Source organism: Salmo salar, chromosome 16, assembly GCF_965601325.2.
Source record: "Salmo salar chromosome 16, fSalSal1, whole genome shotgun sequence".
Lineage (NCBI taxonomy): Eukaryota > Metazoa > Chordata > Actinopteri > Salmoniformes > Salmonidae > Salmo > Salmo salar.
Window position 1 is genome coordinate 66,249,773 of NC_138306.1, and position 18,221 is coordinate 66,267,993.

General features: G+C 41.1%; 1 protein-coding gene across 1 annotated transcript in view; it reads left to right on the forward strand.

Annotated features, from left to right (window-relative positions):
- The window catches only part of LOC106574298 (low-density lipoprotein receptor-related protein 1B), a 133,531-nt gene that overhangs the window by 95,671 nt on the left and 19,639 nt on the right, over nt 1-18,221 (forward strand). Inside the window, exons 56-64 of the mRNA XM_082962410.1 lie at nt 1,419-1,535; nt 1,973-2,215; nt 5,355-5,464; nt 6,247-6,379; nt 7,923-8,182; nt 8,622-8,745; nt 9,701-9,826; nt 10,244-10,363; nt 10,607-10,848. Of these exons, the coding sequence (XP_082818536.1) occupies nt 1,419-1,535; nt 1,973-2,215; nt 5,355-5,464; nt 6,247-6,379; nt 7,923-8,182; nt 8,622-8,745; nt 9,701-9,826; nt 10,244-10,363; nt 10,607-10,848 (1,475 nt within the window). The remainder of the gene's footprint in view (nt 1-1,418; nt 1,536-1,972; nt 2,216-5,354; nt 5,465-6,246; nt 6,380-7,922; nt 8,183-8,621; nt 8,746-9,700; nt 9,827-10,243; nt 10,364-10,606; nt 10,849-18,221) is intronic.

Here is an 18,221-nt window from a genome sequence, read left to right on the forward strand (position 1 = left end):
GAGGATGGATTAACAGCATTAATCTAAATGACGGAGTGAAAAGACGGAAAATATTCCAAAACATTCATCCTCTTTGCAATAAGGCAGTTAAGTTATACTGCATAAAATGTGGCAAATAAATTAACTTCCTGTGCTGAATACAAAGCGTTGTGTTTTGGGCAAATGTCACGGCTGGCTACGACAGAACCTGGGCTTGAACCCAGAATCTCTGGGCTCAAACCCAGAATCTCAATGCAGTGCCTTAGACCACTGCGCCACCCGGAAGGCCTACTGTAGCAGTTTCTGATCTCTATGGAATGGCCGACTCTAAAAGGACATTTGTATCTCGACTTTGTGTCTCATTGTACTATATGCAAGCTTTGAGCAGCTAAACGCAAATGTGTCGACTTAAATTGAATGTGATAGATCACGTTATGCAGACATCAGCTGACATTTTTTACTGGTGACCACCTCATTAATGCTGACTGGTCTTTGATATGCTCATAAAGCACTTGTTAATATGGCCAGCTCCAGAGATTAGCTGGAGGAGGTTAAGTCATTTTACTGGCTCTTCCTCTCATCAAATGGACTGCTAGGGCTTGACCTTGGCATTTCCACTGCTGCCTGTGCATTTAATGGTGACATTTCGGGGGATCGAGGGGATGACAGTTAGGTCTCTCTATGATTTGAGTCGTTCTCTCTGGTTTTCAGTCAGTGTTTAAAACAAATTATTTTCTCTATGGGTCATATTTAAAGGTTTCTTCTCTTACCGATGATAACCTGACAGATATTAAGCATGAGAGGAGACGTACACACTTACAGAACATATTGTATACACCCACTGGCTTTGACTTACCTTAATCGACGAGAAGCAACAACATAGAGTTCTGGAATTCCCAGCATCATATTTTTCTTTCTTAATTCTAGAATGTGATAGAAATCTTTCAGGCATGGAAGGAATGGATTTAGTATTCAACTGCCGCAGTGTGCTCAGGTCAAGTTTGAATTCTGTTAATGTCATACTAAGTCTGGGAATTAGCTCTCAAACATGGTACTGTGTAATTGTCAATTAAAAATGTATTATGTATTTATCTATTCTCCCCATAGTTGGATTAAAAATCTGACAGGGAGATGAGAGGAAATCACATTGCTGATTTTACAGTGTTGGGACAGGTTGTTATTTTAGAACGAAGACGGGAAAGTTACTGTTCTTCTAGTCTTTCTTCTTGACAGTAGCAGGCGTTTTATATACAGTATGTAAAGTATTATCTTACTCTTTATTGGTCATTGTCTTGTCTTCCTTAGAGAAAACTCAAGGGACTGACGATCACCATCACACACACCTGGCAATATGCAAAACATCAACCAGGATACCGTTTCAGACACTTTGCTTGTTTTACACCTTTGTGGACTAACTGTCTTGTTGTTTCTGTGCCTAGATGAGAAGACATGCGGTCCTCATGAGTTCCGGTGCCAGAACAACAACTGTGTCCCGGAACACTGGAGGTGTGATGGACAGAGTGACTGTGGAGACAACACAGATGAACAGAACTGCAGTAAGTCCCTCGTTTTCGGTCTCTTGATTACGCTGGAAGGAATGAACTTGGAATGAACTTTTGTGTAATACTATATGACTTGCGTACTCCCTGACACTGTAACTAGAGCATTGTGTTTTGCGCAATCATGTGACGTAGCAAAGTGCTATCCTGTATTTGAAGCCTTCTCCAGAAATGACAATTGCACCAAAATTGAAAGTGATTGTCTGAGTATGATGCTGGATCATCTGACACAAAAAGAAAAGGGGAACGTTCAATGAAAACGCTTTAAAGGTTAAAATCCAGGTCATGTTACATGATTGCGCAAAATACGGCGACCTAATATAACTACCAACAAGTACTTCTGCTTGGTATGATGAGGAATGCCCTGGGGAAACATGCCTCACTGTCATGCGCCTAAAATCACTGTCATTCCTTATTCTCTTACACCTCAACAGAGCCAGCCACCTGCCCCTCCAGGGACTTTGTGTGTGCCAGCGGAGAGTGCATCTCTGCTCGTTTCCATTGTGACGGTGACAGGGACTGTGCTGATAACTCTGATGAAAAGGGCTGTGAGACGCGCTCGTGCCCTGCGGACCAGTACCAGTGTCTCAATCACCTCTGCATCTCCAACAAGTGGCTCTGTGACGGCCAGGAGGACTGTAAGATGGGGGAGGACGAGAGGAACTGCCAAGGACCTGGTATGAGCTCACAGACACGCTTGCACGGACACACACACACTCACACACGTACGCACGCACACACACACTTGATTAATTACTGGATAGCTGTTGGATAGCTGTTGGATAGCTGTTGGATATATGTTGGATAGCTGTTGGATATCTGTTGGGTAGCTGTTGGATATATGTTGGATAGCTGTTGGATATCTGTTGGATAGCTGTTGGATATCTGTTGGATAGCTGTTGGATATATGTTGGATAGCTGTTGGATATATGTTGGATAGCTGTTGGATATATGTTGGATAGCTGTTGGATATATGTTGGATAGCTGTTGGATATATGTTGGATAGCTGTTGGATATCTGTTGGATATCTGTTGGATATCTGTTGGATAGCTGTTGGATATCTGTTGGATAGCTGTTGCTGGCTGCGGCTGTAGGTGGGGACTTGGTTTCACTGTCTTACCCAAAGCCTACAACCATGTTAATACTGCCCTCCGTTGGAAAGCATGCTTGGGTGTGTCACACACCTTGTGATAGAGGGACTGTGTGTTCATTTGTGTTCGGCAACAGTTGCCATTTTATGATGTCACCAGTAAGCATAGATACAGTTGGCTTACTGTCTTGCATTGACAGCTAGAAAATAACCCTTAATACCTTCAGAAACAAACAGAGGTATTCCCACACGTGGACGAATTCTCTGTTGACAGCAATTACAGATTTCACTCCACTGTAGTATATCCTGACATTCACATTTATTCTGAGATTCGTAATCCCTTTGTGCTTCATTGCATGAATTGAGTGTATGCCAAACTTTAAGTCTTGTGGAGAAATAAATGCAAAGCCAGAGTAGCTTCAAGGCACTTCAAATCTCGAGCAGATGGTTCGACATCAGCAAGCTGGTCTTCTCTCCTGCCTGCTAACCGAAGGTGTGAAATTAAAATGAGCTTTGTCTCTCTCACTGAGATGCCTCTGCATCTGTCTGTCTGTCTGTCTGTCTGTCTGTCTGTCTGTCTGTCTGTCTGTCTGTCTGTCTGTCTGTCTGTCAAGTCTGTCTGTCTGTCTGTCTGTCTGTCAATTCAATTTATTGGCATGACGTAACAATATACTATACATATTGCCAAAGCTTACTTTGGAGATTTACAATGTTAACATCATTTAAATAATAATAATCGATATTGTCAACGGAATAACAGTAACAACAATATTCAAGGGTCAAAATAAGCATACATTGAACAATAACAATAAGCATACAGGACATGTGCAGGTTGGCTGGTCTGTCAGACACTGTCCCTCATCTTATGGCAGGCAGCAATGTAGTGTGCTGCCAACCCATAGCTCTCTGCGTCCTCCCCCAACAGGACGGGTAGCCTATCCTCATCACAGAGGTCTTTGAAACCTTGAATAAGGATTTCAAATTTGGGAAACTGACTCTCTAAATTGTTTATATTTTTTACATTTTGTCAGGAAATGCAGCTCTGTCTCAGGTTCTGCTGTGGTGCAGTGGTTGCACAGCCTTTCCCCTACAGGGAGCCAGGTTTTCCTGTGTCTACTCTTCTCAATGCCAAGACTGTGCTCACTGAGCCTGTACTTTGTCAAGGTTTTTCTAAGGTTTTGATCAGTAACCATGGTCAAATAGTTTGTCACGGTATACTGTCGATTTATGGCCAGATAGCACTGCATTTTGCTTTGTGCTTGTGTTTCCCTATAAGAAATGTAGTTTTGTTTTGATTATGTTGTAATTTGGTTTATTCTGATTGATTTGGATGTTGTGGTCCTGAGGCTTCAGTGTATTAGTAGAACAGGTTTGTGAACTCAGCCCCAGGACCAGCTCGATGAGGGGACTTTCTCAGCTCTGGTATTGCATGGCTTGGTAATGATATGAGAGGGGGTCGCTGTATTTTAGATGTTTTCAAAACATTATTATTAGTTGATATTGGCCTAATTCTGCCCTACATTATTATTTTGTAGTTTTGGAGGAGAATCTTACAGAACTCTCCATGCAGGGTTTCAATTGGGTTTTTGTCCCATTGGGTGAAATCTTGTTTTGCAAATGGGCACCACACCTCACTGCCATAAAGTGCAATTGGTTCAATGACACATTCAATTCGTTTTAGCCTAATTTTAATAGGTATTTTAATTTGTTTTTTAATGGCGTGGAATGCCCTGCATGCTTTCTCTCTCAGTTCATTCACTGCCTGATTAAGGTATCCAGTTGAGCTTATTTTTAAACCTAAGTAATTGTTGTGTGTGCAGTACTCTATATACTTTGGTCTACTGGAATTCCCTGAGATCTGGGAATTGGTCTGTCTCTCTCTGACACCTCCCTCCCTCCTCCCTCCCTCCCTGTCTGTCTGTCTGTCAATTCAATTGCTTTATTGGCATGATTTAACAATGTACACATTGCCAAAGCGTACTTTGGAAATGGAATGATTCATTAACAACATCATCATAAATCATCAAGATTGTCACAAAGAGGAAAATCACTAAGAACTATAATCAAGGGTGTGGTGGATGGGGTTGTATTAGAAATATAAATCACTAAGAAAATAACACGAAGGCAGGTGCAGGTTTGTTGGTCTGTCTCTCTCTCTCTCTCTCTCTCTCTCTCTCTCTCTCTCTCTCTCTCTCTCTCATAATAACTTCTTTTTCTATATTTTAGCTGAGTACTTTCTTTATATATTTATATGGAAAGTACCTGTGGACAGCTGTGGCTGCACTTGCACTGCAAATTCCTCCAATTGGAAGGGCCACACTGTGACATGCATGAAAAAGCTTTTCCCCCTCTCTCCCAGTGAGTCCAGATGGGAGTGAGACTGAATTGCTTTGATTGGTCCAAAGTGCTCCAAAACACGCTAGGAATAGCACTCAGAATGGACCCTCTGAAGCAGCTCTGTTTCTCTATCTGCAGCCATTGTTTTGCACTTGTATACCAGGTGGTGTCGTGGCCAGTTGAGAAGTATTTTCAGCACCGGTTTAATGGGGATTGTCTATGTCAGCTTCTTTTGTCTAGTGTGGTCCTGCGTGGTTCAGTTGGTAAGAGCGTGGCGCTAGCAACATCAAGATTGTGGGATCAATAACTACACATAATACGAATGTATGCACTGTACTGTAATGTACTGTAAGTCATTTTGAATAAAAGTGCTATGTTATCTGTTTCAGCGGTCCTTCCGTCCTGCGCCCTGAGTGAGTATGAGTGTGTCGGGGGAGGCTGTGTGTCGGCCCGCCTGAGGTGTGATGGCCAGAGAGACTGCTCAGATGGATCTGATGAGGTGAGTGCTCTCTGATGAAGCCCTGATTGTAGTCGCTGAGCCTCATCATCTGTGCGATAATGCAGGATACCTTTCATGTCTGTTTGCCTTTTAATGTATGCCATTTGTTCTTAAGGTCATCAACATCGGAAAATGTGTCCTAATTATCTTGCACCATATTTTCATGGAAAATCCCCCCCGAAATGGTGTTGAATGATTGCTACCACTACTCATCTTTGTGTAAAATGTAAAGCCTGCTTTTGTCAATCAACATCCTTATCTCTCAAATACCTGGATACAGGTAGTTTGGCCGTGTTTGCCTGTTTCCTCCAAACATCAGGGTCCCTTTAGGATCTCAGTGTAATTAAAACCATGCTCTTGGTTCAGAGTCAGTAGTTCACGTCCATGCAGTGGCAGCCTACCTCTTTTAATAAGCTCTTTCTCCGCAGCCAACAGAGTCCCCTGGAGAGAGCAACGTCATCCTAGACTCATGCATTATATATTAAAGCAATTTCACCAAAGGCCAAGTTGCATGTTGATTAATTCAACCTATAACTCACAGTTTGTAACACATCATTCTGTCATGTTGTGTAAAAATAAAATGCGCATTTGATCTGAAAATGACAATGGTCATTGTCATTCTTCGTCTTCGCCTTCTTCTTGTAAGCATACATCATAATGTAATGTTAAGGCTTGGACAAGCCTTTTTGAGACCTGGCAGTGGAATGGCTTGGTGGCGGACAGGGGTGTATTTGTATGTTGTTTTTGAGGTGTGTGTGTGTGTGTGTGCGTTGTGCCGACAGGTAGACTGTGTGAGGGAGTGCAGGGAGGATGAGTTCCTGTGCCTGAACCGAGCTCACTGCATCCCCAGCCGCTGGCACTGTGATGCCCTGCCTGACTGTGTGGATCACAGTGATGAGCATAACTGTGTCCAGGGTAAGCCTAGAACACACACGCACGCATACACCACACACACACACACACACACACACAATGTTCTTTACAACATGTGTGATGTATTATTCACTCAGTCAGTATTATGTTAATACTGTGTGTCCATTGAGGTCTCCCATCAGTCAGAGTGCTCTCTGTAATTGTGAGGAAAGGTTGATGGGTACAGTGTTGGAAAAATTACCCAATTGTCATACTTGAGTAAAAGTAGATACCTTAATAGAAAATGACTCAAGTTAAAGTGAGTCACCCAGTAAAATATTAATTAAGTAAAAGTCTAAAAGTATTTGCTTTTAAATATACTTAACTATCAAAATGAATGTAATTGCTAAAATATACTTAAGTATCAAAAGTAAAAGTATAATTCATTTCAAATACTTTATATTAAGCAAACGAGAGAGTGCTGATTTCTTGCTTTTTTTTAATTTACGGATAGCCAGGGGCACACTCCAACACTCAGACATTTACAAGCAAAGCACATGTGTTTAGTGAATCTGCCAGTTCAGAGGCAGTAGGAAGAGATGCACTTATCTCTTGATAAGTGCATGAACTTTCCATTTTCCTGTTCTGCTAAGCATTCAAAATGAGTAATTTGGGGTGTCAAAGACAATGTATGGAGTAAAAAGTACATTACTTTCTTTAAGAATGTAGTGAAGTAAATGTACATGTTATCTAAAATATAAAAAGTAAAGTAGAGATACCCCCAAAACTACTTAAGTAGTACTTTTAAGTATTTTTACTTAAGTACTTTACACCACTGGATGGGTGAGGCAAGTAGAAAGTGGGTTGCAGTATTAATCAATATAATGAGAAACAGCTGTTACCTCATCTTCTCAGAAAAGCATTCAAGCTCAACATATTGCAGAGGTGTGGACTCAAGTCACATAACTCTGACTCAAGTCTGACTCCAGTCACAAAATTTCATGACTTGAGACTCGACTTGATAGAAAAGAAAATAACTTGAGACTTGACTTTGACTTGGAGCCTCAAGATTCGGGACTCTGACTAGAGACTGATGACTTTTAAATTATCTGGCCAGGTTTGTCAGTCATTTTGAGTCACAGAGTCTCAGTGGATTACTTTCCACGCAGCCAGACACAGTAGTCGCAGCATCGCACTTGCAAAATAAACAGATTGGCTAGTGGAACACACACACTGTCCAGTGATTGGACCAGCAAACGGTCAATCAACACAGGTTGGATGAGCTAGTGAAAAGATTGCTAATTTGCTGTACAGCAATAGGATCGGGTGCAGCGCAATGTGAAATTGTAGGGGGAGAAGATTGCCATAAATAAATATGCAACTCCAAAAAAATGTTTGATAATAGAGAATATTAACTGTTTATTTGGCAAGCACACCATCAATGGGGCATCAAGCAACAATTACAAGAATAGGCCTACTGGTCTTTTGGTATGACAATCATATTTATGGGACACATCTTTAATTTTGGTGAAAAACAACATTTTGGTGAAAAATCATATTTAGGTGAAAAAACATTTTGTTTCCTACTATATTGTTTCTCTTGCAGCAGCCCACTCTTGCCGTGCGGATGAATTTATCTGTACCAACACACTGTGTAAGCTTTACATCTGGGTGTGTGATGGAGAGGATGACTGTGGCGATAACTCTGATGAAGACTCTGACATGTGTGCTAAACTGCCGTGTCCACCGAGCAGACCCTACCGCTGCAGGAACGACAGGGTGTGTCTGCGCTTGGAGCAGGTATGCAACGGAGTCGACGACTGTGGGGACATCTCCGATGAAGAGGACTGTGGTGAGTCCAATCACGTCTGTTAACTTTTGAACTGAATCATTCAGATGATCACAAAGAACCCAGAATCACAGAGCTCCTCTGTTTTGTCTACATGTTTTATTTCACCTTTATTTTAGCAGGGAGTCCCATTAAGACCAACATCTATTATACAAGGGAGTCCTGTACATACACAATTTACAAATATAACATCTTACAAACATACAAGATTCCAAATCTGCTCAAGAGGCACCATTACATCTAGTTATACGTATAGCTGACGAATAGCTATTGTGTGTGCACGCACGGGCGCACGCACACGTCCATCATTGTTGGTGTAAAAAAATTCAAGCTGGAGATAGCAATAGCCTAGCTATGGTGTTGAAACATGTCTGTTCTGTCTTTGGCCTCATGGCTGTTACCTTCTCCTTCTCCCCCTGGCTTGTCCTGTATCCTGGATCAGAAGACGTGATGCAGACCCCAAGGCCCTGTGGTAAGGCGGAGTTCACCTGCAGTAACCATCGCTGCATCCCGCAGCAGCTGCAGTGTGACCTGTTCGATGACTGTGGAGACGGGGGCTCGGATGAACAGGACTGTAAAGGTGGTACGTGGCTTCTAAAGTCTCCCGCTCTTCCTTTGTCTCTCTATCTCTCTTTCTTTCAAAAATATCCCTCCCTCGATATCGATCTCGCTCTCTGTATCTGTCTCCGTCTCTCCACCTCTCTGTATATAGATGTCTCTCTCTCTCTATGCCTGTCTGTCTCTGCTCATTTCAGTTCAGGTTCAGTTAATTGCAGTACTCCCAAGAAAGATTGTATAAGGAAGGAACAGAGGAAGGAAGGCAGGATAAGTCTTACAAAATCTTCCAAATAAATGCTCTCTCCTGTATCGAACATTCTGAAATAAAAACACAGCTGAAATAAAACATAAAGTAATGCGTTCTAGCCCCTGATTTTGGGCACTGTCAGCATTTGGGGCGGCAGGCAGTCTAGTGGTTAGCGCGTTGGGCCAGTAACCGAAAGGTTGCTGGAACGATATCCCAGAGCTGACAAGGTAAAAAAATATGTTGTTCTGAACAAGGCTGTTCCCCTGTAGGCTGTCATTGTAAATAAGAATTTGTTCTTAACTAACTTGCCTGGTTAAATAAAAAAATGATCTGTTCACTCAGGGTATGTTTATTCCCAGCACGTGGAGTACTCTACTTACAAAAGCTGAATGAGAGAGAAAAGGACTGTGCTAATGGGTGTTTTTAATATTCAAATCACCATGTTACACTTTCAGTTTATTAATCAATGCACACTCTTAGAGAAAAATATATGACAGGGTTCTTCGGCTGTCCCCATAGTAGAACCCTTTGAAGAACCTTATTGGTTCCAGGCCGAACCCTTTTGGGTTCCATGTAGAAACCAAAAACGGTTTTACCTGGAACCAATAAGGGTTCTTCTACGGGGATAGCCGAAGAGAGCTTTTTGGGACCCTTTTTTCTAAGAGTGCACAAACAGCATCCAACCTACACCATATATGATGTGTTATTGTGATGTCCGTGTTTTATACAGCGGTTTCCAAGGAAGGAGTATGTGGAGAGAGAGTGGGTCTATGTGGAGATGACGCATTCTGCAATAATACACTCTGTCAGTGTAAGGCTGGCTTTCAGAGGAGCCAGACGACGAGGCAATGTGAAGGTACAGTACAGTGATGATGTCGCCTTTGATCTTCTCTGTCTCGGGGTTTTCTTTTGCATTCACTTGCTGCTAAGAGTTTGAAATGTTAAGTTGCCTTTCAAATAGAGAGCAGACAGCAAGAAGGCCACACTTTACAGTACGTTCAAGTCTGTCCTTATCACTGCAGAAAAGCTCTGATAGCTCCTGTTCACTGGACAATGGCAATGCGTAGCGTAGCTACTCTGCCTTTGCTTTCTTTTTGATAAATGTGTTGGACAAGTTGTAGATATGAACTATCAAAGATAACCTCTTAGGAGTAGTACAAATGCTATCTCTGTATATTGAAGGACAGAGCTCAGACAGAATTGTGGCGAAACCTCTTTTAATTATTTGTGGCTTGATGGGAATTATAGCCTTCCTTCTTTATCTTTTTCTCAGAGATCAATGAATGCCTTCAGTTTGGCATGTGCTCTCACTACTGTACCAATACTAAAGGATCCTTCAAATGCACATGTGACCGTAACTTTAAAGAAATCGATGGTGAATGTATAACCAAAGGTAAGAGCTTACCATTACTATTTGGATGACATATACAGTACATAATCAGATGCATGACAATTTGATATTCACACGTTACATCAAAATTCTACTTAACTATGCTTGATCAATTATGCATCACAATTATTCTGATTGCTACGATCTGTTTTGATTAAAATATGCTAATTGTGTAGTCTGGAATGTACACTATTTATATTATTTCCTTTGTGTTTTTTCTTCTACCTTAATGAACTCAACGGGCAGGACCAGAGGATCAAGTGCTCTACGTTGCTAATGACACTGAAATCCGAAGTTTTGTCTATCCATTTAAGCAGAGCCACGGACAGAAACTGCATCCTCGCATCGAGGACAATGCTAAAATCATTGGGATGGACGCTCTTTTTCACCGACACAAGTTTGTCTGGGCCACACAGTTTAACCCTGGTGGAATGTTTTACAAAGACATCGTAGACAGAAGTCTCACTAAATCAAATAGCGGAATCATAGTAAGTAAAGGGTTTGAGTGGGCTGGAGGTGGAGGGTTATTACTTATTATAAACTAGGTAGTTCAAGCCTTGAATGCTGATTGGCTGAAAGCCGTGGTATATTAGACCATATACATTCTAAATATGCTCCCAACAATTCAAATAGCGGAATCATAGTAAGTAAAGGATTTGAGTGGGCTAGAGGTGGAGGGTTATTACTTAATGTAATCATTGTTATTACTGTATCTGAATGTTTTTGTATTTGTATCTGTTAATTCACACTCTAAATATGCTCCCAACAATTAAGTTGTACCTGTTAAATTGTTGGGAGCATAATTTAGTATGTGACTTTATTTTTTTATACAGTTTACCCTCAGTCAGCACCTCTATAAACATTTTTGGGTTTGCATTAACATAATCATCTATTACATATTAACAGTGTTGGGATTAGTTACTTGGAAAATGTAATATATTACTTTGTGGAAAGTAATGCATTATATTACTCGTTATAGTACTTTGTGATACTTTCATGAAAAAAATCCTTAACTCGCAGTTTGTTTGACAGTCGAAGGGAGCAAGGCGAGCCGTTCACGTTCTATCAAAGATAGGCTACTTACTAACTCAGATTTGATCACTAATTTCTCATTTTGCATGCATGTCCTAGACAATTACAGTTTCAAGATACAATACATACTAATATGTATATACCAATACGTACAGGGGGAAAAGAAACAAACAAGATATAAAATTACATTTTTTTTAAAACATACAAATAAAAAAGAACCAAACGGATTAAAGACATGTATCAGTGTTTAGAAATTCAGTCAGTCTATTCAAATGTTATTCTCAAAGGCTCCCAACCCAGAGCCACATAGGAAAACAGATTGTTTAAAAAGACAGAAAAGGACAGTGCTTGTTTAAAAAGACAGAGAAGGACAGTGCTATCTCCCATCCGCAAGACCAAACATTGTTGTTAAATTAGCTCTTGCAAGTGGGACATAGCATGTGACCAATTGACCAGAGTTTCGGGCTTGGCCCTGCACAGTCTGGCAGTGGCTCTTTCCAGCTGTGCAATGTCCAAGTACATAAGCAACCAAAATCTGCAAAAGGCAATACCCAGTTCAAACCAATTCCTTAGAATAGTTTTTTTGCCTGCTGTTATTGCAGCCATAACAATCCGCCTCACTTGATAAGATAACGAAATGCTAGGGCTACAAACAAGCAAGAGGAGGGATGGGCCTTGCAGGTATGTTCCTGCCTTGAATAACATTTCTAATATTAACAACATGAACCCAAAGAGTCTTCACTGGTACACAGCTCCAAAACATATGCATATAATTGCCCTCCTCAGATTGGGTACATTTATTACATCAATTATTTCAATAAAGAGTGGTAGCCTGGTTTATGGTCCTGTAGGTTTTCAACACTGTACGGAGTCTGAGATAATAATAATAAAAAAAGATATGAAATAAATAGGAAGAACCAGGGAGAGAATATTACTTTTTCAGATCTTGAACAAAACCCTTGCAGGTTGAAGATATCCTTCAAAACATGATTACCTTGCTTAGACCAAGGAGGGAAGTTAACGGGCATAGAGCCTGATAAAATAAAATTGTTATTGCAAGTAGGAGATAACTCGTGAAAATTACAAGGTTCCCAGATTACTGTTAGTTTGGTACCAAACAGTCAATGTATTTTTTTGCAATCGATACCATAAAAGATGAGGCGGTATTTTGCTTTATCCCAGAATAAGGATCCCAGAATATTAATGACCATGATTTTGGAATTAGACATTCGACGAGCAGCTGTCCACATACTTTTGGTCAAGTAGTGTATTCCTATGTCCTTAAAGAATGAATGAATTAATACTGGGGTGTATATTCATTTGAATAACCAAAACTCTCACATAAAGAGTAACACGAAATGGAGACCATCTACTTTGAGCTTTATTTTCTCTAATGTGGCACTAAAATTCTCATTAACCATGACTTTCAAATTGGATCGAATTGAAATGCCCAGTTATGTAAATCCCTAAAGTGATAGGTAAAGAGGGTAATGTGACTTGTTTGGCTGTGGGGTTTAGAGGCATATAGCTAGAGAAGGAGCCAAATTCTTTAAAGAGGTCAAGTACGGGTGATATACTGTGCATTCAGAAAGAATTCAGACCCCTTGATTTTTTCCACATTTTGTTACGTAACAGCATTCTTCTAAAATTGATTAAATCGTTTTTATTCCTCATCAATCTACACACAATACCCCATAATGACAAATCAAAAACAGGTTTTTATAAATTTTTGCAAATATATAAAATAATCTAAACTGAAATATCACATATACATAAGTATTCAGGCCCTTTACTCAGTACTTTGTTGAAGCACCTTTGGCAGCGATTACAGTATCAAGTCTTCTTGGGTATGACACTACAAGCATAGCACATCTGTATTTTGGCAGTTTCTCCCATTCTTCTCTCCAGATCCTCTCAAGCTCTGTCAGCTATTTTCATGTCTCTCCAGAGATGTTCGATCGGGCTCTGGCTGGGCCACTCAAGAACATTCAGAGACTTTCCCGAAGCCACTCCTGTGTATTCTTGGCTGTGTGCTTAGGGTTGTTGTCCTGTTGGAAGGTGAACCTTTGCCCAAGTCTGAGGTCCTGAGCACTCTGGAGCAGGTTTTCATCAAGGATCTCTCTGTACTTTGCTCCGTTCATCTTTTGCTCGATCCTGACTAGTCTCTCAGTGCTTGATGCTGAAAAACATCCCCACAGCATCATGCTGCCACCACCATGCTTCACCGTAGGGATGGTGCCAGGTTTCCTCCAGATGTGACACTTGGCATTCAGGCCAAAGAGTTCAATCTTGGTTTATCTTGTTTATCATGTTTATCATGGTCTGGGAGTCTTAAGGTGCCTTTTGGTAAACTCCAAGCGGGCTGTCATGTGCCTTTTACTGAGGATTGGCTTCCATCTAGCTACTCTACCATAAAGGCCTGATTGGTTGAGTGCTGCAGAGATGGTTGTTATTCTGGAAGATTCTCCCATCACAGCAGAGGAACTCCGGAGCTCTATCAGAGTGACCATCGCGTTCTTGGTCACCTCCCTGACCACGGCCCTTCTACCCCGATTACTCAGTTTGGCCTGGAGGCCAGCTCTAGGAAGAGTCTTGGTGGTTCCAAACTTCTTCCATTTAAGAATGATGGAGGCCACTGTGTTCTTGGGGACCTTTTATTTTTGTACCCTTCACCAGATCTGTGACTCGAAACAATCCTGTCTGGGAGCTCTACAGACAGTTCCTTTGACCTCGTGGCTTGGTTTTTGCTCTGACATGCACTGTCAACTGTGGGACCTAATACAGTTGAAGTCGGAAGTTTACATACACTTAGGTTGGAGTCATTAAAACTCGTTTTTCAACCACTCCACAAATTTCTTGTTAACAAACTATTGTTTTGGCAAGTCGGTTAGAACATCTACTTTGTGCATGACACAAGTAATTTTTACAACAATTGTTTACAGACAGATTATTTCACTTATAATTCACTATTATCACAATTCCAGTGGGTCAGAAGTTTACATACACGAAGTTGACTGTGCCTTTAAACAGCTTGGAAAAGTCCCGAAAATGATGTCATGGCTTTCGAAGCTTCTGATAGGCTAATTGACATCATTTGAGTCAATTGGAGGTGTACCTGTGGATGTATTTCAAGGCCCACCTTCAAACTCGGTGCCTCTTTGCTTGACATTATGGAAAAATCTAAAGAAATCAGCCAAGACCTCAGAAAAAAAAATGGTAAACCTCCACAAGTCTGGTTCATTCTTGGGAGCAATTTCCAAATGCCTGAAGGTACCACGTTCATCTGTACAAACAATAGTACGCAAGTAAAAACGCTGTGGGACCACACAGCCGTCATACCGCTCAGGAAGGAGACACGTTCTGTCTCCTAGAAATGAACGTACTTTGGTGCGAAAAGTGCAAATCAATCCCAGAACCACAGCAAAGGACCTTGTGAAGATGCTGGAGGAAACAGGTACAAAAGTATCTATATCCACAGTAAAACGAGTCCTATATCGACATAACCTGAAAGGCCTCTCAGCAAGGAAGAAGCCGCTGCTCCAAAACCACCATAAAAGCCAGACTACGGTTTGCAACTGAACATGGGGACAAAGATCGTACTTTTTGAAGAAATGTCCTCTGGTCTGATGAAACAAAAATAGAACTGTTTGGCCATCGTTATGACCATCATTATGTTTGGAGGAAAAAGGGGGAGGCTTGCAAGTCGAAGAACACCATCCCAAATGTGAAGCACGAGGGTGGCAGCATCATGTTGTGGGTGTGCTTGGTGCAGGAGGGACTGGTGCTCTTCACAAAATAGATGGCATCATGAGGTAGGAACATTATGTGGATATATTGAAGCAACATCTCAAGACAGTCAGGAAGTTAAGGCTTGGTCGAAAATGGGTCTTCCAAATGGACAATGACCCAAAGCATACTTCCAAAGTTATGGCAAAATGGCTTAAGGACAACAAAGTCAAGGTATTAGAGTGGCCATCACAAAGCCCTGACCTCAATCCTATAGGAAATGTGTGGGCAGAACTGAAAAAGCGTGTGCGCGCAAGGAGGCCTTCAAACCTGACTCAGTTACACCAGCTCTGTCAGGAGGAATAGGCCAAAATTCACCCAACTTATTGTGGGATGCTTGTGGAAGGCTACCCAAAATGTTTGACCCAAGTTAAACAATTTAAAGGCAATGCTACCAAATACTTATTGAGTGTATGGAAACCTCTGACCCACTGGCAACGTGGAGAAAGAAATAAAAACTGAAATAAATCATTCTCTCTTTTATTCTGACATTTCACATTCTGAAAATAAAGTGGTGATCCTAACTGACCTAAGACAGGGAATTTTTATTAGGATTAAATGTCAGGAATTGTGACATTTTTAAACAGATTTGGCTAAGGTGTATGTAAACTTCCGACTTCAACTGTATATACGGGTGTGTGCCTTTCCAAATTATGCCCAATCAATAGAATTTACCACAGGTTAACTCCAAGTTGTAGAAACATCTCAAGGATGATCAATGCAAACAGGATGCACCTGAGCTGTTAGGGTCTGTGTGTAGCTTGTGTAGAGGAGTCAGGAGCAGGACAGCAGATATGAGTAAGTAAACGTAATTTACTCAAAAATAGGCAAATACAATACAAATAAGCAAGCCCACATAACGGACCGAATAACATACAAACAATCACTCACAAAAAACCATGGGGGAACAGAGGGTTAAATCATGAGCAAGTAATTGGGGAAGTGAAACCAGGTGTGTAAAACAAAGACAAAACAAATGGAAAATGACAAGTGGATCAGCGATGGCTAGAAGGCCGGTGACGTCGACCGCCGAACGCCGCCCGAACAAGGAGAGGGACCGACTTCGGCGGAAGTCGTGACATGAGCTAAATTTCGAGTCTCATACCAAAGAGTCTGAATACTTATGTAAATAAGGTATTTCTGTTTTTTATTTTTCATAAATTTGTACACATTTCTAAAAACCTGTTCACTTTTTCATTATGGGTTATTGTGTGTAGATTGATAAGAAAAAAATGTTGTAATACATTTTAGAATAAGGCTGTAACGTAACAAAATGTGGAAAAAGTTAAGGGGTCTGAATACTTTCTGAATGCACTGTAGAATTAAAGACATCGGACAAATAGAATAAGATGTCATCAGCATGCAGGGAGATATGGTAGACTGTTTCTTTGATCGTAATAGGCTAAATGTTCATGTTTGCATAATGGGCTAGCAGTTCTAATTAAAGCGGAAATAGGCCAGGACTCAGAGGACAACCCTGTCATGTCTTTGTAGGACAATCTCTGGGGCAGCGGAATGGCCAGTCTGGACACGGGCAGTGGGGCCTGTATATAGGGTGCTGACAAACGCAACAATTTTTCTGTTCATATAAGAAATCAATCAAGTGAACTAAATCCATTAGGCACTAATCTATGGACTTCACATGACTGGGCAGGGGCACAGCCATGGGTGGGGCTGGGAGGGCATAGGCCCACCCACTGGGGAGCCAGGCCCAGCCAATCAGAATTCATTTTTCCCCACAAAAGGGCTTAATTACAGACAGAATTACTCCGCAGTTTCATCAGCTGTCCGAGTGGCTGTTCTCAGACGATCCAGTATGTGAAGCAAAGGAGAAATGCTCACTAACAGGGATGTAAACAGATTTGTGAACAAAATTTGAGAGAAATATGCTTTTTGTGCATCTGGAAAATGTATGGGTTCTTTCATGTCAACTCATGAAACATGGCACTAACATTTTACATGTTGTGTTTATATTTTTGTTCAATATAATTAATGATGACCCGAAGCCAAAATGTTCCAACACAGCCCATTCCACATGGTCAAACACCTTCTCTGCATCTAATGAGAGGACAGCGTAAGCCTGTGGTTGAGAGGTGGAGTCTATAATATGGAATAGGTAGGATACGTTGTCTGAGGCCAACCGACCCTTTATGAATCGTGATTGGTCTGAATGAACCAATGATGATGTGCAAGTCTCTAGTCTTTTTGACAAGACCTTCGCAAGGAGTTTAAAATCGCATTTCAAAAAGGGCCTGTAGCTTCAACAATCAAGTGGGTTTTTAATAGCAAGGAAATAATAGCTGGGTTTTTTTTTGTCCCTATGGAATGTCCCAATCTCCAGCGAGTGGTTGATTGCGTCTAGCAATACAGATCTGACTAAATCGCACACAGCCAACAATAATTCAGGAGCGATACCATCCAACCCTGGAGACGTGGATTTTGACATTGAATCTAAGGCTGTTTTCAGTTCTGCCAAGGAGATGTGGGCATCTACTGACATCTACTAAACTGACTTGATTAAGAATTCCCTACCACCATTTCTTAAAACTTGTGAATCCTGGAGACATCTCAAAATAAATCGATAATGGAGAATGGTCAGATAACAGCATAGTTAAAACCTCTGCATGGGATGTACATTTCAGAAAAACAGGGGAGGTGAAGACATAATCAATTGGTGAGAAAGACTGATGATGGGGAGAAAATAAGATCATCTCAGCACAAGGATTTCTTAGGGGCCAGGCATCTAAAAAGGTCTTAATATAATTTGAAGGTGCCCAGAGTTCCAAGACATCAGCACTGGTGGTATTAATAGTAGGATCTAGAGTCAAGTTAAAATCTCCCCCAAGGATGGTCACTGAGACTGTAAGCTTCAGGTCTTCAAAAAAGGATTTATCAAAAGCATTTGGTGCATAAATGGCGGACTAACATAATGTAGTGCCATTAATAGTAACAGAGGTATAACAATACTGTTATGTCTCCCCCAGAGAACCCCACCTTCATATTAAGATTCCTCTTAATTACAATCGTAGCACCTTCGGGTTAT